At 41.8% G+C, this 20,814-nt stretch overlaps 1 protein-coding gene across 1 annotated transcript; it reads right to left on the bottom strand.

Annotated features, from left to right (window-relative positions):
- Positions 1 to 9,778: 9,778 nt before the first annotated feature.
- LOC112214720 (DNA damage-inducible transcript 4-like protein) lies at positions 9,779 to 12,277 on the bottom strand. The gene is made up of 3 exons (XM_024373684.2): positions 12,133 to 12,277; positions 11,700 to 11,824; positions 9,779 to 11,356 (listed from the first exon to the last, which is right to left on the bottom strand). Exons 2-3 carry the CDS (start codon positions 11,791 to 11,793, stop codon positions 10,875 to 10,877), a joined length of 576 nt encoding a protein of 191 aa, XP_024229452.1. The 5' UTR covers positions 11,794 to 11,824; positions 12,133 to 12,277; the 3' UTR covers positions 9,779 to 10,874.
- Between the last annotated feature and the right edge of the window lie 8,537 nt (positions 12,278 to 20,814).

Raw genomic sequence — 20,814 nt, 5'->3', positions numbered from 1 at the left:
GAAATACATCCACAGGTACACCTCCAATTGGCTCAAATGATGTCAATTAGCCTAACAGAAGCTTCTAAAGCCATGACATTATTTTCTGGAATTTTCCAAGCTGTTTAAAGGCACAGTGTCACGTTCATCATATTGATGAGACCAAGGCGTGATAAGCATACATTCTTCTTTTAATTAACAAATAAACAAAAACGACCCTGACGCTATATCACACAAGTGCTGACAGGCAACTACACATAGACAATAACCCACAAAACCAAAATGGCAAATGGCAACTTAAATAGGATCCCCAATCAGAGACAACGATAAACAGCTGTCTCTGATTGGGAACCAACTCAGGCCACCATAGACCTATATATACCTAGACAAACCAAAACCCCATAGATATACAAAAAACCCTAGACAAGACAAAAACACACATACCACCCTCGTCACACCCTGACCTAACCAAAATAATAAAGCAAACAAAGATAACTAAGGTCAGGGCATGACACACAGTCAACTTAGTGTATGTAAACTTCTGACCCACTGGAATTGTGATACAGTGAATTATAAGTGAAATAATCTTTGTGTAAACAATTGTTGGAAAAATGTCTTGTGTCATGCACAAAGTAGATGTCCTAACCGACTTGCCAAAACTATAGTTTGTTAACAAGAAATTTGTGGAGTGGTTGAAAAACTAGTTTTGATGACTCCAACCTAAGTCCATGTAAGCTTCCGACTTCAACTGTATGTAAATACGTTTTTTATTTTTTTTATACATTTGTAAAAAAAAATATAAAACCTGTTTTCGCTTTGTCATTATGAGGTACTGTGTGTAGATTGCTGAGATTTGTATTTTATTTAATACATTTTTGAACAAGGCTGTAACGTAACAAAATGTGAAAAAAGTCAAGGGGTCTGAATACTATGTCTGTTTTGAGATCTGTTGTCAAGTCCATAAGAGGCTTGTCAACTCTGTCACTGATCTCTGACCCCCGTAAGATATATTATTTTGTCAATATTCTAAATAAATATTTTAAAAGCTGTTCTGCAACATGTGCTTCAACTATTTAATAATTTGCTGGGCTAGTTGACCTACGGGATAATGTTTGCTTTATAAATGTTGTTTTATGTTCTGAATCTAGAAAAACATGCCAAAATGCTAAAGAAGTTAGCCCTGAAGCATTATATAGTGCTATAAAACAAAACAAAAAGAAGTGTGGATTCGTATTACAAATGTGAAAAATCTGATGTTAGAATGAAACAATCAAGTCCTCCAAACACTTGTTAAAAATAAATAGCCTTTATAGTGTCTGGCGGAGTCCAGTTTATTGCATTTTATGAAAGATAACAAAAATTAAGTTGTTTGTTTACATGGCGTGATAGCTGATACTTTGGTCTATCAAAATGTACAATACTCGTCAAAAGTTTGGACACACCTACTCATTCCAGCGTTTTTCTTTATCTTTACTATTTTCACACGGCAAACGGTACCAGAGCACCAAGTCTAGGTCAAAAAAAGCTTCTTAACAGCTTCTACCCCCAAGTCATGAGACTCCTGAACAGCTAATGAAATGACTAACTGGACTATTTGCATTGTCCCCACCCCACCCACCAGTTTTACGATGCTGCGACTCTATTTATTATCCATGAATAGTCACTTTACCTCTACCTACATGTACATATTACCTCAATTACATGATTCAAACAGTTTTATAAACCTCAGAGTGTTTTCTATCTAAATATATTAATAATATGCATATCTTATATTCTGGCATGAGTAGCAGGAAGTTCAAATTGGACACGCTATTTATCCAAAAGTGAAAATTCTGCCCCCGAGGTTAATGCATTTGAGCCAATCAGTTGTGTTGTGACAAGGTAGGGGTGGTATACAGAAAATAGCCCTATTTGGTAAAATACCAAGTTCGTATTATGACAAGAACAGCTCAAATAAGCAAAGAGAAACGACAGTCCATCATTACTTTAAGACATGAAGGTCAGTCAATCTGGAAAAGTTCAAGAACTTTGAAAGTTTCTTCAAGTGCAGTCGCAAAAACCATCAAGCGCTATGATGAAACTGGCTCTCATGCGGACCGCCACAGGAAAGAAAGACCCAGAGTTACCTCTGCTGCAGAGGATAAGTTCATTGGAGTTACCAGCCTCAGAATTTGCAGCCCATATAAATGCTTCACAGAGTTCAAGTAACAGACACATCTCAACATCAACAGAGGAGACTGCATGAATCAGGCCTTCATGGTCGAATTGCTGCAAAGAAACCACTACTAAAAGACACCAATAATAAAAAGAGACTTGTTGGGCCAAGAAACACGAGCAATGGACATTACATGTGTGTAAATCTGTCCTTTGGTCTGATTAGTCTTTGTCTTTGTGAGATGCAGAGTAGGTGAATGGATGATCTCCACATGTGTGGTTCCCACTGTGAAGCATGGAGGAGGAGGTGTGATGGTGTGTGGGTGCTTTTCTGGTGACAATGTCAGTGATGTATCTAGAATTCAAGGCACACTTAACCAGCATGGCAACCACAGTATTCTGCACTGATACACCATCCCATCTGGTTTGCGCTTAGTGGGACTATCATTTTTTTTTCAATGGGACAATAACCAAAACACACCTCCAGGCTGTGTAAGGGCTATTTGACCAAGAAGGAGAGTGATGGTGCTGCATCAGATGACCTGACCTCCACAACCTGACCTGACAATCAACTCAATTGAGATGGTTTGGGATGAGTTGGACTGCAGAGTGAAGGAAAGCAGCCTGCATATGTGGGAACTCCTTCAAGGCTGACCTTCATGAGGAAAAGCATTCTTCATGAAGCTGTTTGAGAGAATGCCAAGAGTGTGCAAAGCTGTCATCAAGGCAAAGGGTGGCTACTTTGAAGAATCTCAAATATAACATATATTTTGATTTGTTTAACACTTTTTTGGTTACTACATATTTATTATTTCATCATTTAGATGTCTTCCCTGTTATTTTACAAGTTTGAAAATAGAAAAAATTATGAAAAACCCTTGAATGAGTAGCTGTGTCCAAACTTTTGACTGGTACTGTATATTTCAAATTTAGTTAATATTAAGAAAAATATTTGTGAAAGAAAAGTTGAGATCGTACTGTCTTTCAAGAATCTCTGACCTACAGACAATAATTATATGTTGAAACAAGACAGAACTCACTTTTGTATTTAATTGAGTAATTTTCTCATCAGAAAAACAAGACCAGATGCTGTGTACATAAACGTTCAAATAGACAGTACGTGGATAGACAGTACGTGGATAGACAGTACGTGGATAGACAGTACGTGGATAGACAGTACGTGGATAGACAGTACGTGGATAGACAGTACGTCAAAAAGCTATCAAATTAAGAGCACAGATACATACTGGTTCTAGGGGCGCAAAACACAAGTTGTACTGCCAGAGCCACAAACGTCTCCAGCTCAGATTGTCCTGGTGTTTACAAAGATGATCTTGATCATTCTCCACAAGACAGACAGCCAAGACTTAATACCATGTTTATGTACAGTATGACGTATGCACACTCTGGCCAAGTTCATCAAATTTCAATATTCCTGGAACGGGGCCCCGATCTGAGTCCGGGGTGATTCTATGGCCTTAGGTCCTACCCCTCTCCTAAGACTCCTAAATACCCATATCCAATGACTTGGGAAGAGAGACTACTAGTGGGAAACATTGTGTAGGAAGCAGTCACGTTGACAAAGAGCCTGTGAGTGCTCGAGAGAACATCCATCAGCCTACAAAACATTTGGGGGGGGGGAGATATGAGATATGTGTGCGGTATATGAATTTTTGTTCCATTGAACATAGTTTTTAGAGGTTTGGCCTTGAGGCTAAGTATTTTAGGCCTCAGTGTTGAGTGTTTTCACACTAGGACTTCAACCTGGCTTAAAATCTGTTTTCCAGGCATGGCATATCCAAACCTATGCTTATGCTAGTGGACATTATATTCATTGGTTTGGGTTGAGGTAAGAGGTGTGGAAGGAGAGGAAAGGACAGTTTCAAGTATTTACTGTCTTCAATAAACACTTCGGAAACTCCAGCTCAAGACTATGTATGGCTACGACCACACCACAATTAACCACAGGGAAGGAGCAGGTCAGAGAGAAATATATGCCAAGATAAAACATTTGATGTATACATTGCAAACTCAAATCAAATTTCAAGAACTTAAGGACAAGAAATCTAAGGATAGTTCACCCAAATGACAAAATGACAAGTTTGTTTCCTTACCCTGTAAGCGTTCTATGGACAAAGTAAACAAAACAATTGACCGTGCTACAGACAGTTATATATGGGTCTACTAATACTGGACTTTAAAAAAATAACAGATCTGATTTGTCAGGGGTTGCTGCAGCACCCTCAGCATCCCTACTTCCCGCTGCTATGGATCCAAACCTCTCTTCCAATAACAGCAAATGTTCTCCCCTCCCCACTCAAACCACGCCTCGCTAAATTCTTGCTTGAGAAATTGTTCTTTCCTAAGAAGCTATTTGTTTCTTTTTTTACCATATTAAATTTAAACATTTACAGTAAGGTACTTAATTTTTACACAGAAATGATTTAATATTGAGAAAAAAAATGGCTGCATTGACCTGTAAGTGTGTTCAAGGCTCTGTAATGTTAAGGATACATGTTGCCCCATGTATAATTTCTGCTTACAAATGACTGATTAATAATTTGATCGTAAAAAACATTCTAACTTTGCAATAGGTCTGGTACTGTAGTGGCCATACATTCTAAGGCCTAGAATCTAGGCCTTATCTAGACCACTGACCCTAAACCCTTTCATCATAAAGCATTCAAAATGGTGAGAAAGTTCATTAGAGTATTCATACTCTGTGTTGTGACACCTTAGTGAATGTCCCACAAAAGTGACATAGTTACAGCCCTCAAATTTGACACCTTCTCATTAAGTGTCCAGTCGAGTCCAGCAACGTTGTCCTCAGATCAGTCTAGAGGCCCCCCCACCATTAAAGAGTCAGCAAGAAATGTCACATGCTCTCTGCCGGTTATTAGCCAGGGGTCATCCGGTCATCTGATGTATTTACATCCCTCTGCGCTATTTACGCACAACCTGCCACCTCCGAAACCGCTACGCCATCTTGACCCATTATGGAATGCCAGTCGCCTGCCCTAGAGCGTGTTTACCTCTGCCTAGGCCCTACAGAACCAGCGTTTTCGTTAAGATCATGGACATGATGTGATTGTTCAATGTATCATCATAGCCACGGGAAGTAGGGGTGCTCATAGCCACGGGAAGTAGGGGTGCTCATAGCCACGGGAAGTAGGGGTGCTCATAGCCACGGGAAGTAGGGGTGCTCATAGCAACGGGAAGTAGGGGGTGCTCATAGCCACGTGAAGTAGGGGTGCTCATAGCCACGTGAAGTAGGGGTGCTCATAGCCACGGGAAGTAGGGGTGCTCATAGGCACGGGAAGTAGGGGTGCTCATAGCCACGGGAAGTAGGGGTGCTCATAGCCACGGGAAGTAGGGGTGCTCATAGCCACGGGAAGTAGGGGTGCTCATAGCCACGGGAGGGGTGCTCATAGCCACGGGAAGTAGGGGTGCTCAGCCACGGGAAGTAGGGGTGCTCATAGCCACGGGAAGTAGGGGTGCTCATAGCCACGGGAAGTAGGGGTGCTCATAGCCACGGGAAGTAGGGGTGCTCATAGCCACGGGAAGTAGGGGTGCTCATAGCCACGTGAAGTAGGGGTGCTCATAGCCACGGGAAGTAGCACCACCTAAAAAATCGTAATGAAAAAATTATATTAAGAAGAAAGAAAAAAATTATCACAAAAGTAGTGCACTGGGCCTTTACTTGTATTAGCGGAACAATATAGATGTCTGTAGTGCTGGAAAAAAACTTTTTTAAGCATCTCTACTCTAGGTAACTGTATAATAAAGAACAGTATTTTGCAGGATTCAATAGTTGGAATTGTAAGAGTTGTTGTCCTGTCATTTTCTCTGGGATTGTCATTCTAATGGAATCAGAAAGAACAAATCCCTGTCCTCAAACATTTACATCAAAAGGTGCAAAGTTAGTTGAAGTTGGAAGTTTACATGCACCTTAGCCACCTACTTTTAAACTCAGTTTTTCACAATTCCTGACATTTAATCCTTGTAAAAATTCCCTGTTTTAGGTCAGGATCACCACTTTATTTTAAGAATGTGAAATGTCATAATAATAGTAGAGAGAATGATTTATTTCAGCTTTTATTTCTTTCATCACATTCCCAGTGGGTCAGAAGTTTACACACACTCAATTAGTATTTGGTAGCAGTATTTGGTAGCAATGCCTTTATATTGTTTAACCTGGGTCAAACATTTTGGGTAGTCTTCCACAAGCTTCCCACAATAAGTTGGGTGAACTTTCGCCCATTCTTCCTGACAGAGCTGGTGTAACTGAGTCAGGTTTGTAGGCCTCCTTGCTCGCACACGCTTTTTCAGTTCTTACCACAAATATTCTATAGGATTGAGGTCAGGGCTTTGTGATGGCCACTCCAATGCCTTGACTTTGTTGTCCTTAAGCCATTTTGCAACAACTTTGGAAGTATGCTTGGGGTCATTGTCCATTTGGAAGACCCATTTGCGATCATGCTTTAACTTCCTGACTTATGTCTTGAGATGTCTTCAATATATCCACATAATTTTCCATCCTTATGATGCCATCTATTTTTTGAAGTGCACCAGTCCCCCCTGCAGCAAAGCACCCCCACAACATGATGCTGTCACCCCCGTGATTCACAGTTGGGATGGTGTTCTTTGGCTTGCAAGCAATCCCCTTTTTCCTCCAAACATAACGATGGCCATTATGGCCAAACAGTTCTATTTTTGTTTCATCAGACCAGAGAACATTTCTCCAAAAAGTACAATCTTTGTCCCCATGTGCAGTTGCAAACCGTAGTCTGGCTTTTTTTATGGCGGTTTTGGAGCAGTGGCTTCCTCCCTGCTGTGGCCTTTCAGGTTATGTCGATATAGGACTTGTTTTACTATGGATATAGATACTTTTGTACCTGTTTCACCCAGTATCCTTACAAGGTCCTTTGCTGTTGTTCTGGGATTGATTTGCACTTTTCGCACCAAAGTACATTCATTTCTAGGAGACAGAAAGCGTCACCTTCCTGAGCGGTATGACGGCTGCATGGTCCCATGGTGTTTATACTTGCGTACTATTGTTTGTACAGATGAACGTGGTACCTTCAGGCGTTTGGAAATTGCTCCCAAGGATGAACCAGACAAGTGGAATTTAAAAAAATAGTTCTGAGGTCTTGGCTGAATTCTTTTGATTTTTCCATGATGTCAACCAAAGAGGCACTGAGTTTGAAGGTAGGCCTTGAAATACATACACAGGTACACCTCCAATTGACTCAAATGATGTCAAGTAGCCTATCAGAAGCTTCTAAAGCCATGACATAATTTTCAGGAATTTTCCAAGCTGTTTAAAGGCACAGTCAACTTAGTGTATGTCAACTTCTGACCCACTGGAATTGTGTTACAGTGAAATAATTTGTGTAAACAATTGTTGGAAAAATTACTTTGTGTCATGCACAAAGTAGATGTCCTAACTGACTTGCCAAAACTATAGTTTGTTAAGAATTTGTGGATCGGTTGAAAATCGAGTTTTGATGACTCCAACCTAAGTGTATGTAAACTTCCGACTTCAACTGTATGGGCAAAGACACAAAACATCCACATCAAAGTGCTGAAGCGCGTAACGCGTAAAAATCGTATATCCTTGGTTGCAACACTCACTACCGAGTTTCAAACTGCCTCTGGTAGCAATGTCAACACAAGAACTGTTCATCGGGCGCTTCATGAAATGGGTTTCCATGGCCTAGCTGCCGCACACAAGCCTAGGATCACCATGCGCAATACCAAGTGTCGGCTGGAGTGGTGTAAAGCCTGCCGCCATTGGACTGGAGCAGTGGAATCGTTCTCTAGAGTGATGAATCATGCTTCACCATCTGGCAGTCAGACAAATCTGGGTTTGGCGGATGACAGGAGAACCCTAACTGCCCAAATTCATAGTGCCAATTGTAAAGTTTGGTGGAGGAGTAATGGTCTGGGGCTGTTTTTCATTGTTCAGGCTAGGTCCCTTAGTTCCAGTGAAGGTGAATCTTAACTCTACACCATACAATGGCATTCTAGATAATTCTGTGCTTCCAATTTTGTGGCAACAGTTTGGGGAAGGCCCTTTACTTTTCTAGCATGACAATGCCCCCGTGCACAAAACGAGGTCCATACATAAATGGTTTGTTGAGATCGGTGTGCTAGAACTTGAGTGGCCTGCACAGAGCCCTGACCTCAATCCCATCGAACACCTTTGGGATGAATGTGAACGCTGACTGTGAGCCAGGCCTAATCTCCCAACATCAGTGCCTGACCTCACTAATGCTTATGACTGAATGGAAGCAAGTCCCCGCAGCAATGTTCCAACATCTAGTGGAAAGCCTTCCCAGAAGAGTGGAGGCTGGTATTGTACATACGCTGGTCATCTGGGTTTGTACCTGTAGACTTTCCATCACCATAAAGAAAAACTATGCACAATACAGTAATTGAATACATTGAGACATCAAGTGGTTTATGATGTGATGTGGCTCAGTTGGTAGAGCTAGGGTTGTGGGTTCGATACCCACGGAGGTCCAGTATGAAAATGTATGCACTCACTACTGTACGTTGCTCTGGATAAGAGTCTACTAAAATGGAAAGGCATGAATAGATCATTTCAGTTTGAGAAATTAGTTGGATTTGCAAAGTATTTCAAGAAACTGCAAAACACATCAAGCATGTATTTTCAGATGGACTTTGGTACAGATCACTCATTACAAATGGTAAACACTTTTTTTTACAGAAGTAGTGCACTGGGTCTTCACTAGTCCTGTATTAGCAGATAGACATCTTCAGCAGGCTTTTTTCTGCATCCCCCCCCCAAAAGTGTAAATTCAATCCCAATAAAATATTTTCAGAACACCAGTATGTGAAATTTGAAGAATTTGGAAAAGGAGATTAGGCAAATCTAGAAAATGTTTAAAGCTGCTTCTGTACTTCTAGTGAAAACATCCAATGCTGCGATGTTGCAAATGTCAGACAGCCAAGGTTATACAAATCTCCGCTGTTGAAAACAAATGTTAGTCTAGATGCTTTTTATAGTGAACAAGTTTGAAGTGCATGGCTGGGCTGATGAGTGGATTGTGCAGTCAGATGGAACAGAGCAGAGACCTTTCAACGTCACACGGTAAATTTAGCCGGTGGTATCTTGTGGAATAGACACCGGCTGAAATGCAGTTAACCAACCAGCATTAGACCCACCTGTTGTGGGTCAACCAGCATTAGACCCACCTGAGGCAGTCAAGGACCAGTAGTTTTTCCCCAGTTTCATGCATAGGAGACTGAAATGGGTATTTCTAGACAGACTACTTCAGTAATGCACCATGCTGAAAAATCTGTGTTATGCCAGCCCCCCAGCACAAAGAGAATCCCACTGGTCAACTTCATATTGCTATGTTTTGAGAAGCCTGTATTGTGCAACTTTTCATGTCGGTCTCATTCATAGCACCAGAAGAGCCACCACAGCTGGCTAGGTGATGGATTAGCCAAAAGCTCTTGTACAAAACTAGTGGCAAGTCAATTTCTTACCATTAAAACATTTGCAATCTGTAGTCAAATTCCAATTTTTCAAAATTAGTCACCAACTTGAGTTGCGTGTAATGCAGTTGAACCCAGATTGGAAAACATTTGAATTCATATTTAAACACTTGACAAGTCAGTTTAAAATGTTTTATTGTCAAAAATACACGATTCCCACTTCCTTCAAAAGGAATTTTAAAATCCTCAGTTGCTTAAACAGCACTGCAACAGTGAATTGAGAACAGCATTGTAACAACAAAATATGGTATTAAAAAGGAAAGCTCTACAGAAATCCCGTGGAGCTTGGATCTAAACAAGTGCAAAAAAAATGAACTGATTAACATTTTCTAAATGGCAGTTTAAGGCATCGAGGTTGGAGAGCCTGCGCCATTGATGAGCAGCATGTTCACAAGGACAAACATTCAATGACTCGCTAACACACATACCCGCAAATCAGCATTGAACACTTACATTATGGCCCCTGACCACTTTCCAGGTCCTGTTCCTCTAGGAGTGTTTACTTTGCTGAACACAGTGGACAAATCTGGAAACAACTCCAGACTGATGCAACTTCAAAGTGGCTAGTGACTGAACAAACACATACTTACTAAAATGTGGAAAACCAGGACATCAAAACATTAAACATGAATTGCCAAATCTTTATAATTTTGAATTATGAGTAGGACAATTGATTACCAAAGACTCTAAAGGGCAGCAGGTAGCCTAGCGGTTAGAGCGTACAGCCAGCACTGAAAAGGTCACTGGTTTGAATACCAGAGCAGACAAGGTGAAAAATAAAAGCTGTCAATGTGCCCTTGAGCAAGGCACTTAACCCCGTAAAACATTTCACTGCACCCGTCTGGTGTATGTGACAATATAAATATATTCAGAATGTTACATTTAACTTCAGCTGATTGGAAAAGCTTGTACAAATATTGTGAAGTCAATGACAGTTATGCTAATCTTGTTCAGGCATTAGACCATAATCCATTACAGTAACCAAGCCTGTCCATTTTGAATATTAAGCTGTACCATTCTGGACATTGGAACAGACAGGCTGGTTGACCGGCCTTTGGACACCTCCGATAACCTTCATATACCAGCACTTGACAAACTGTAGTCATACAAAACAAACCCTCCAGGAGTGATTTTTACATTCACACTCAAGTGTAGAAGTGCATTGTACCCTTACACACACCCCCCCCCCCAGAGTCCCACCTTCCACCATTGCCTCAGTACTCTTCTACCACGGTACCAGCCGAGGAGGAGTAGAGCTTCTTTTTGATGAGCCGGAAGCCCGGACTGAGTTTCAGCACATGCCTGAAGCCTGGAGTGAAACAGGCACCAATGTGCAGGAAGTCTCTGAGGCTGGGCCAAGCGCTGCCATCCTGTTTGAACACCAGTGTCAATTCAAAGGTGGGAACCACATCTGCGTTGTACACAATGCGCTCCAGCTGCTTGCAGCACTTCTCCTGTTCCAGGTGCACGTAGAGCACACAGCCACATGGCTCGCCCGATGACAGGCGCAGGACATCACGCGCTATCCTCCGAGTGAGCTTCTCTGGGACCAGCACCTTTGAGCAGTGCAGCGTGGTCTTTTTGGCCCGCGACAGGCAGGTCTCGAACATCTTGGCCAGCTGCTGACATGTCCTGTCCTCAGACACCTCCACATTTAGGTGGGGTTCAGCCAGACAGTGGTCCCAGAAATCCAGCTCTAATTGAAGACAAAAAGATAATAGTTGAGTGAAGGTGCAAGGCAAAAGCACATTATGGAACAAACACTGAACAACATTTGATGCATCTCCATAAAGTACAACTTTCATTAACAAATAAACTAAGTCCTGTAGGCTAGCACAGAGCTGATGAGAAAAGATGACTTCATCTTTTGTTGACTTCACCATCCACTCCCCTCCCACCCTCCTGCGCCATTCTTCCCTGCAGCTATGCACCAATATTGAAGTAAACAAGCGCTGGAGACTATAGAAATAACCAGTTGCAAAATAGGCCTACACATGAAAGTATACATTGTAGAATAATAATACTACTTCCAAGCTTACCATTGTCGATACAAGCCTGTTCGTATCTACGGTCAACCAATTCTGATATGCATTCAGCGTTTTTACTGTTCAGTGTGCTTGTAGCAACAACCATAGTGACACACCGTTTGTTCCTTTTTAAAGTGCTGTAAAAAAAAAAAAAAAAAAAAAAAAAAAAGGGAAAATGTTCAATAATAATTTAGCAACAATTTGCAAGCCAACTTGGCATAGATAGTCTACATAACTTAAAAGCTTTGTTTTGATGACAAGTTGACGAAAGTTGGATGGAATCAAATTGTTAACTTGCATCTAGATAACGTTACAACCAAGTTAACGTAACCTAGCTAATGTTTCGAAAACTTTGTATAATAACATTTTTGAGTAGTCCTCATGGTGTAGCAGAACATTTGCTTGCAGAGTATTACATGATTATCGCATAAAAGAGATGTCTTACCTTGATGTTTGCCCAAAATAAATAACTTTGTTTTTTTATAAAGGTTCTCTTACATAAATACTTCCCCTACATAGGGTCAACAACAATATTTTCTCCACCACAACCACACTGACATCAACAATGTCTACAGCTAGAGAAAAGGTTCGGGGAATATTTATACCGTTCTCCTGACAGCTGACGCCGCTTTGACCAATCGGAATCATTTTATCATTCTGGTACTGGCTGAAGTTTACCAAGCAACACACCTCGCGCTTGTCAGGGCGCTCAGATAGCGTCTGCCCAGAGGCACATGATTGGCCACGGAAAAAATTGCGTCAACCAATAATCAAGAAACATTACTTTGTTGCTAACTGCATTTTGCAATTACTCGCTCACCTGCGATAATTCATCAGGGAAAAAGTGTTAGTAGTCAAATTATTACCATAAGGACCATATTCAACAGGTAGTCTCTTAAACTCATGTATTTTTTGTACTTCATTGTTCAGAATTGAATGAGATGTGTGCATATCCATGGTTGCTACCTTACTTTTTGTGTCTATCTATAACATGATATTATTAGTGGCTGAGAAATGTATGATCGGATGGATTGCACATTCATTTTGCACTCTGGGTACATTTTAGAGGTGGAGTAATGGATCTAAAATGGTTTGACGCTCTCCTAAATTTAATTAAGAAAACTGAGCATAACATTTGACGAGACAGTTGCTTCCAGACACCTCTGGAAATGGGATCTGGGGAGCCTCATGGAGCAGCTTCCCAAAGTCATGGATTGAAATTGGTGGAAAGTATAATAGAACACATGACGACTCACACAAAATTATTCCGCTGCTCTGTCATTCACTACATACTTTAGTCTGAGACAGCCATCATTGAAGTTGTTTGTATTAATGAGTACAACAAGGGGTATTTTACAAACAAAGTCCTCAGTGATTGGATCATCTCTAACCAATCAGAGTATCAAAGCCAATGATGAATTTTCAAACTGCCGCTTTAGCCACGTGTGTTCTGGCTTTAGCCCAGCCCATCGGGTTCGGGATCAATCAGATAGCCCCGAATGTGTTAACATTCGTTGAAGGATCAGGGAGGTACTCAGATCCAGACTCATTGCGGAGAAGAAACTAACGTCTGTGGGCATGGTGTAGCGTTTGGCTGGAGCAAGGAGTCTGTGTAGCCAGGCAAATCAAGATAAGTGCAGTAAGGTATGTTTTCTTTGGTCTCCTGTGCATCAGACGACTGTTACTCCACTGAGCTAGCCTAGCGTTGCCTTGGGGAATTTACACACGTTTTCATTAACTCATCACATGAGCATTACTCACCAAACCACCTAAATTACACTTCACCCCCGTTTGCTATCCTCTTTCCCAGAGACCCATGCCGGTCACGGAACCAATGTGACAGACTGGGCTTGAACCCAGGAGTCCTGTGTCAGAACGATTGGGAACTATTTCAAGCTGGGATGATTCTTACATGACATTCTGCACGGCACAAGACTCTGAGCTAAATCCCCAGCTCAGGAAGCAATCACTAGTCTTCAGTTCTCAGGCAAAGTTACTCATCACAAACTTATGCAGTATGGAGAGACACGGGCAGGTTTGTGTGCATTGTTCAATAAGATGTTTGAAGAGTGATGTTTAACTGTAGCTGCAGTGCAACAGCCACACTCTGGGAATCCATTATCAATCCCTCTCAACAGCCATTTGATTTCCCCCATGCAATCTGACTCTCCAGGCCTGGCCCTCCCTCTTTACAGCTGAGGGTAATGGAATCCAATGCACCAGGGAACTCTGGCTGTCACATGGATAGAACAAGATACCCCTAAAAAAACACAGTCACATGCATTGCCAGTGCAACTGGAGACTAGAAGAACAGTTAACATTGCTAATGTTTTAAATTTAATAAGGGCATTACACAACAGCCAGACTAATATTCGCTGATAAGGATGCCACTTTCACATGCTAATCGCAACTAGGAAACTTGGAAATGTCCGACTTGCTAACTGGTTGTAGTTATACACGTACCGTGTTCGTGACTCACAAACAGGGTTGCCAGGTCCCTCTTGCAGAATTCCCAAAAATCCCCTTCAAGGCCATTTCCCCCCACATCTGTATAAAGTCAAGTTCCGCCCTCTTTAGTTACCAATGCGAGGTCAGACAGTTTTCCCCAAGTGAATAATAACAAAGCAAAAACAGGTTTTTAGAAATATTTGCAAATGTATTAAAAAAAAATGAAACATCACATTTACATATGTATTCAGACCTTTTACTCAGTACATTGTTGAAGCACCTTTGGCAGCAATTCGAGTCCACTTGGGTATGACGCTATAAGCTTGGCACACCTGTATTTGGGGAGTTTCTCACATTCGTCTCTGCAGATCCTCTCAAGCTCTGTCAGGTTAGATGGGGAGCTACTCCTGCAGTATCTTGGCTTTGTGCTTAGGGTCGTTGTCATGTTGGAAGGTAAACCTTCACCTCAGTCTGAGGTCCTGAGTGCTCTGGAGCAGGTATTCATCAAGGATCTCTGTACTTTGCTCCGTTCATCTTTCCCTCGCTCCTGACCAGTCTCCAGTCCCTGCCTCTGAAAAACATCCCCACAGGATGATGCTGCCACCACCATGCTTCACTGTAGGGATGGTGCCAGTTTTCCTCCAGATGTGATGCTTGGCATTTCAATCCTTGTTTCATCAGACCAGAGAATCTTGTTTCTCATGGCCTGAAAGTCTTTAGGTACCTTTTGGCAAACTCCAAGCGGGCTGTCATGTGCCTTTTACAGAGGAGTGGCTTTCGTCTGGCCACTCTACCATAAAGGCCTGATTGGTAGAGTTCTGCAGAGATGGTTGTCCTTCTGGAAGGTTCTCCCATCTTCACAGAGGAACTCTAGAGCTCTGTCAGAGTGACCATTGGGTTCTTGGTCACCTACCTGACCAAGGCCCTTCTCCCCCAATTGCTCAGTTTGGCCGGGCTGCCAGCTCTACGAAGAGTTTTGGTGGTTCCAAGCTTCTTCCATTTAAATATGATGGAGGTCACTGTGTTCTTGGGGACCTTCAATGCTGTAGAAATGTTTTGGTACCTTTCTCCAGATCTGTGCCTCGATACAATCCTGTCTTGGAGCTTTACCGACAATTCCTTCAACCTCATGGCTTGGTTTTTGCTCTGACATGCAAGGGTCAACTGTGGCACCTTGTAAAGAAAGGTGTGTGCTTTCCAAATCATGTCCAATCAATTTAATTCATTGCAGGTGGACTCCAATCAAGTTGTACAAACATCTCAAGGATGATCAAACAGGATGCACCTGAGCTCAATTTCAAAGGGTCTGAATACTTTAAAAAAAAACGTATTTACATATTTAAAAAAAATGTGCAAACATTTCCAAAAACCTGTTTTCCCTTTGTCATTGTGGGATATTATGTGTAGATTGATGAGGACAAAAATGTATTTAATCCATTTTAGAATAAGGCTGTAATGTAACAAAATGTGGGAAAAGTCAAGAGGTCGGAATACTTTCCTAATGCAGTGTATCTCCCTGTATCTCTCTGCAGGCCTACAGTACACAGGCACACCCTCTCCATCTATCTCCTACAGCCCTCTTGCGCCATTTGGGGATCTTTACAACTGGCCACCTCCTTCTCTCTTCTCCTCCATCTCAGCCTTCACCCTGGCCACTTCCTTCTCTGAAATGAGCAGTTATTGAGAGGCATTGTGGTTATACCAAAACAACAATGTTTATCTCTGCCCCCTGCCGGTTCAGTGTTCAATTTCAATCGAATCATGAGCAAATTGGGTTTGGGTGTACTCTGCACTGCACTTCCTCATTCAAGCAAATTACTAGCAATGTCTTAAATTCCAAACCACATTTTGTGTAAGAGCTAACATTGTGTGATAGCATTTTTCAAAACATAGTTTTGAATCAAATTCCGGTGGTTGCAGTATCGATAACCCCAACTCATAAATTGGAGAATCCGGCTTTAGAGGCCTGGTTGAATAAAATATATTAACAAAATAAAACTTTTTAATAGACAGAACTGTATTGGGCACTATGGTCTGTCAAAGACTTTGAAATGGCTGTAATAAGGGCAATAGTCTTCAGTCCCTCAGTTTGCCTGTGTGACCTTCAGGGTTAGTGAGTAAGGCGAGCGCTGCCAAACGCTGCCTGTGAAATATTCCCATTTGTCGAATAAGCTTCCCTGAATGAGGCAAAAGTATCCCTGGTTGAGCTTCACATTACTAATCCAGTGCAATGGAGGCGGATCCTCTTGTTATCTCCCTGCCCAAGGGGTCTGGTATGCTGGCACCCATTTCTTCTCAGCGATTCATGACTCCTATTGCATCCCCTGACCTTCTTGTAGAATCTAACAGGAGACCCAGCATGCCTCTTCTGTTGGGTTGCATTTCTCTTCTACGGTATAATGGCTTTTGCAACAATCAAATCAAATTGTATTTGTCACATACACATGGTTAGCAGATGTTAATGCGAGTGTAGCGAAATGCTTGTGCTTCTAGTTCCGACAATGCATTAATAACCAACGAGTAATCTAACCTAACAATTCCACAACTCCTACCTTATACACACAAGTGTAAAGGGATAAAGAATATGTACATAAAGATATATGAATGAGTGATGGTACAGAATGGCATAGGCAAGATGCAGTAGATGGTATCGAGTACAGTCTATACAGTGGGGCAAAAAAGTATTTAGTCAGCCACCAATTGTGCAAGTTCTCCCACTTATAAAGATGAGAGAGGCCTGTAATTTTCATCATAGGTACACTTCAACTATGACAGACAAAAAAGAGAAAAAAAAAATCCAGAAATTCACATTGTAGGATTTTAAATTTATTTATTTGCAAATTATGGTGGAAAATAAGTATTTGGTCAATAACAAAAGTTTATCTCAATAATTTGTTATATACCCTTTGTTGGCAATGACAGAGTCTTCACAAGGTTTCCACACACTGTTGCTGGTATTTTGGCCCATTCCTCCATGCAGATCTCCTCTAGAGCAGTGATGTTTTGGGGCTGTTGCTGGGCAACATGGACTTTCAACTCCCTCCAAAGATTTTCTATGGGGTTGAGATCTGGAGACTGGCTAGGCCACTCCAAGACCTTGAAATGCTTCTTATGAAGCCACTCCTTCGTTGCCCGGGCGGTGTGTTTGGGATCATTATCATGCTGAAAGACCCAGCCACGTTTCATCTTCAATGCCCTTGCTGATGGAAGGAGGTTTTCACTCAAAATCTCACGATACATGGCCCCATTCATTCTTTCCTTTACACGGATCAGTCGTCCTGGTCCCTTTGCAGAAAAACAGCCCCAAAGCATGATGTTTCCACCCCCATGCTTCACAGTAGGTATGGTGTTCTTTGGATGCAACTCAGCATTCTTTGTCCTCCAAACACAACGAGTTGAGTTTTTACCAAAAAGTTATATTTTGGTTTCATCTGACCATATGACATTCTCCCAATCTTCTTCTGGATCATCCAAATGCTCTCTAGCAAACTTCAGACGGGCCTGGACTTGTACTGGCTTAAGCAGGGGGACACGTCTGGCACTGCAGGATTTGAGTCCCTGGCGGCGTAGTGTGTTACTGATGGTAGGCTTTGTTACTTTGGTCCCAGCTCTCTGCAGGTCATTCACTAGGTCCCCCCATGTGGTTCTGGGATTTTTGCTCACTGTTCTTGTGATCATTTTGACCCCACGGGGTGAGATCTTGTGTGGAGCCCCAGATCGAGGGAGATTATCAGTGGTCTTGTATGTCTTCCATTTCCTAATAATTGCTCCCACAGTTGATTTCTTCAAACCAAGCTGCTTACCTATTGCAGATTCAGTCTTCCCAGCCTGGTGCAGGTCTACAATTTTGTTTCTGGTGTCCTTTGACAGCTCTTTGGTCTTGGCCATAGTGGAGTTCTGAGTGTGACTGTTTGAGGTTGTGGACAGGTGTCTTTTATACTGATAACAAGTTCAAACAGGTGCCATTAATACAGGTAACGAGTGGAGGACAGAGGAGCCTCTTAAAGAAGAAGTTACAGGTCTGTGAGAGCCAGAAATCTTGCTTGTTTGTAGGTGACCAAATACTTATTTTCCACCATAACTTGCACATAAATTCATTAAAAATCCTACAATGTGATTTTCTGGATTTTTCCCCCTCATTTTGTCTGTCATAGTTGAAGTGTAACTATGATAAAGATTACAGGACTCTCTCATCTTTTTAAGTGGGAGAACTTGCACAATTGGTGGCTGACTAAATACTTGTTTGCCCCCTTTGCTATGCCACTCCATATTGAGCTGAAAGGTGCATCCAATTTTATTTTATCATCCTTGAGATGTCACTACAACTTGATTGGAGTCCAACACTGGCCAATTCAATTGTTCGGAAATGATTTAGAAAGAAACACACCTGTCTATTTAAAGTCCCACAGTTGACAGTGCATGTCAGAACAGAAACCAAGACATGAGGTTGAAGGAATTGTCCTTAGAGCTCCCAGACAGGATTATGTCTAGACATAGATCATAGATCAGCATTGAAGATCCCCAAGAACACAGCAGCCTCCATCATTCTTAAATGGAAGATGTCCAAGAACTGTCTGTAAATCCCTGAGATATAATTGTGATGAGGCATGTATCTAGGGAAGGGTATAAAACAATTTCTATAGTGTTGACATTTTCCAAGAGCACATCATTGGGAAATTGAAAAAAATATGGAATTACCCAGACTATGCCTAGAGCTGGCCATCCAACCAATTTGAGCAACCGGGCAAGAAGGACCTTGGTCAGGGAGGTGACCAAGAAACCAATGACCACTCTGAGAGAACTACAGAGTTCCTTGGCTGAGATGGGAGAACCTGCCAGAAGGACAACAGTCTCTACAGCACTTCACCAATCTGTGCTTTATGGGAGGGTGGCCAGATGGAAGCCACTCCTGAGAAAAGGGCATATGACAGCATGCCTGGATTTTGCAAAAAGACACATGAAAGACTGTGAGAGCACAAGTCAAAAGATTATGTGGTCTGATGAAACAAAAATTGTACTCTTTGTCCTGAATGCAAAGTGCTATGTTTGGAGTAAACCAGGCATAGCTCATTACCCATCCAACACATTCCTACCGTGCTTTTCAGTGGGAGGGACTGGGAGACTGGTAAGGACAGAGGGAACAATGAATGGACCCATATACAGGCAAATCCTTGATGAGAACCTGCTTCAGAGTGCAAATGACCTTAGACTGGGGCGAAGATTTTACATTCCAACAGGACAATGACCCCAAACATGCAGCCAAAGCAATGGAGGTGACCCAGTGCCATGTTGAGATGGTTGAGGGTTGACAAGAGATTAACTACTTCTCTTCTAGTTTTTATGATGAATATTACTGTGACAAATTCCAGATTGTTTGCATAATCGAATAACATTCAGCTCAGACACCTGTACATTCCCCACAAGACATGCCACCAGGGGTCTCTTCACAGTCCCCAAGTCCAAAACAAAAATTCACGGCAACACACAGTTTTATACAGAGCCATGATTCTAATGGCACTCCCATGTCCAATTACTCAAGCAAACAATGAAATTACCTTTAAAAAAATGGATTAAACAACTCATGGAACGGCGGGGACTGTGACACACACACACACACATACTTTTTCAGTTGTATTGTTTGTATTCCTTTTTTAGTTGTATTGCATATCGTTGTATTTAAAATGTGTTTTGTTACTTTTCATGTTTTGTGGACCCCAGGAAGAGTAGCTACTGCTTCTGCAAAACCTAATTAACAAATGGCAATGAGTAGCTAAGCTCCATGGGTAGGGAGTTATAGTAGTCTATGAAGTGTCCTCTGGGGTCATTCCCTGGCTCATATCTTTGAATGTTTTAATACATATTAACGCTGTATCATGGTCTTTTTTGTTGAGGAGTCAGTGTGATTGTTGGTCTGGCTGGTGTATCATAGTGTTCCTAGTCAGCATTCTCGGAGAGAACTGGAGTACATCCGAATAGTCTCTTATGTTCCACCTGCCCAATAAGAGAGTATTCCTTGGAGTCTGTCCACCCTTTCTATCAGGGCCTGCACTGAGAGGTTGAGTGTCTGGATGGACAACAACTCTATGCTTACCTTTGAAGACCTACATATCGCAGATGCTCCTTCCTCATCATCACCAGTTGCACTAGCAGCACTCTTCAGTTTTTCACCACCCTCATCACCGCTTCCTCCTTGTTCGCCCCCCAGTGAGGGTAATGTCTCGTAAAGGGACAATACCCTCTTTGGTGTGCTATTCTTCGGCTGTGCAGTTCTGAAAGGTTACCAGGCTACTTTAGCCATGTTGTTTATTTTGATAAATTAGACATTTTACAGGTGGCAAATCAAGTAGACTCTAGATGCTGCGCATCTCAGAAGATTACTAAGCCTGTGTTATAATATAGCCTATTCAAATGGTTTCTCAGACAAATCATTGTGAGATCTGATAATCTGTGCAGTTTGACGACAAAGAAAGACAACCTGGTTGGAACTAAACCCTCCAGGAGTGATGGGAGCAGCTGGGCCTGGACTTTGCTGTCCATTAAAAACGTGTTTACTATTTGGGAATACGATATGCTTATAAGGCCTGCTTATTTGCATACCGTTAAGAACCAATGGTGCATTATATAACTCAACACATTCAAATCAATCAGATATGGTGTGTAGCCAGGTGTAGTCAACATC

This window comes from Oncorhynchus tshawytscha, linkage group LG15 (assembly GCF_018296145.1).
Source record: "Oncorhynchus tshawytscha isolate Ot180627B linkage group LG15, Otsh_v2.0, whole genome shotgun sequence".
Lineage (NCBI taxonomy): Eukaryota > Metazoa > Chordata > Actinopteri > Salmoniformes > Salmonidae > Oncorhynchus > Oncorhynchus tshawytscha.
This window is presented reverse-complemented; position numbering and strand designations above follow the sequence as displayed.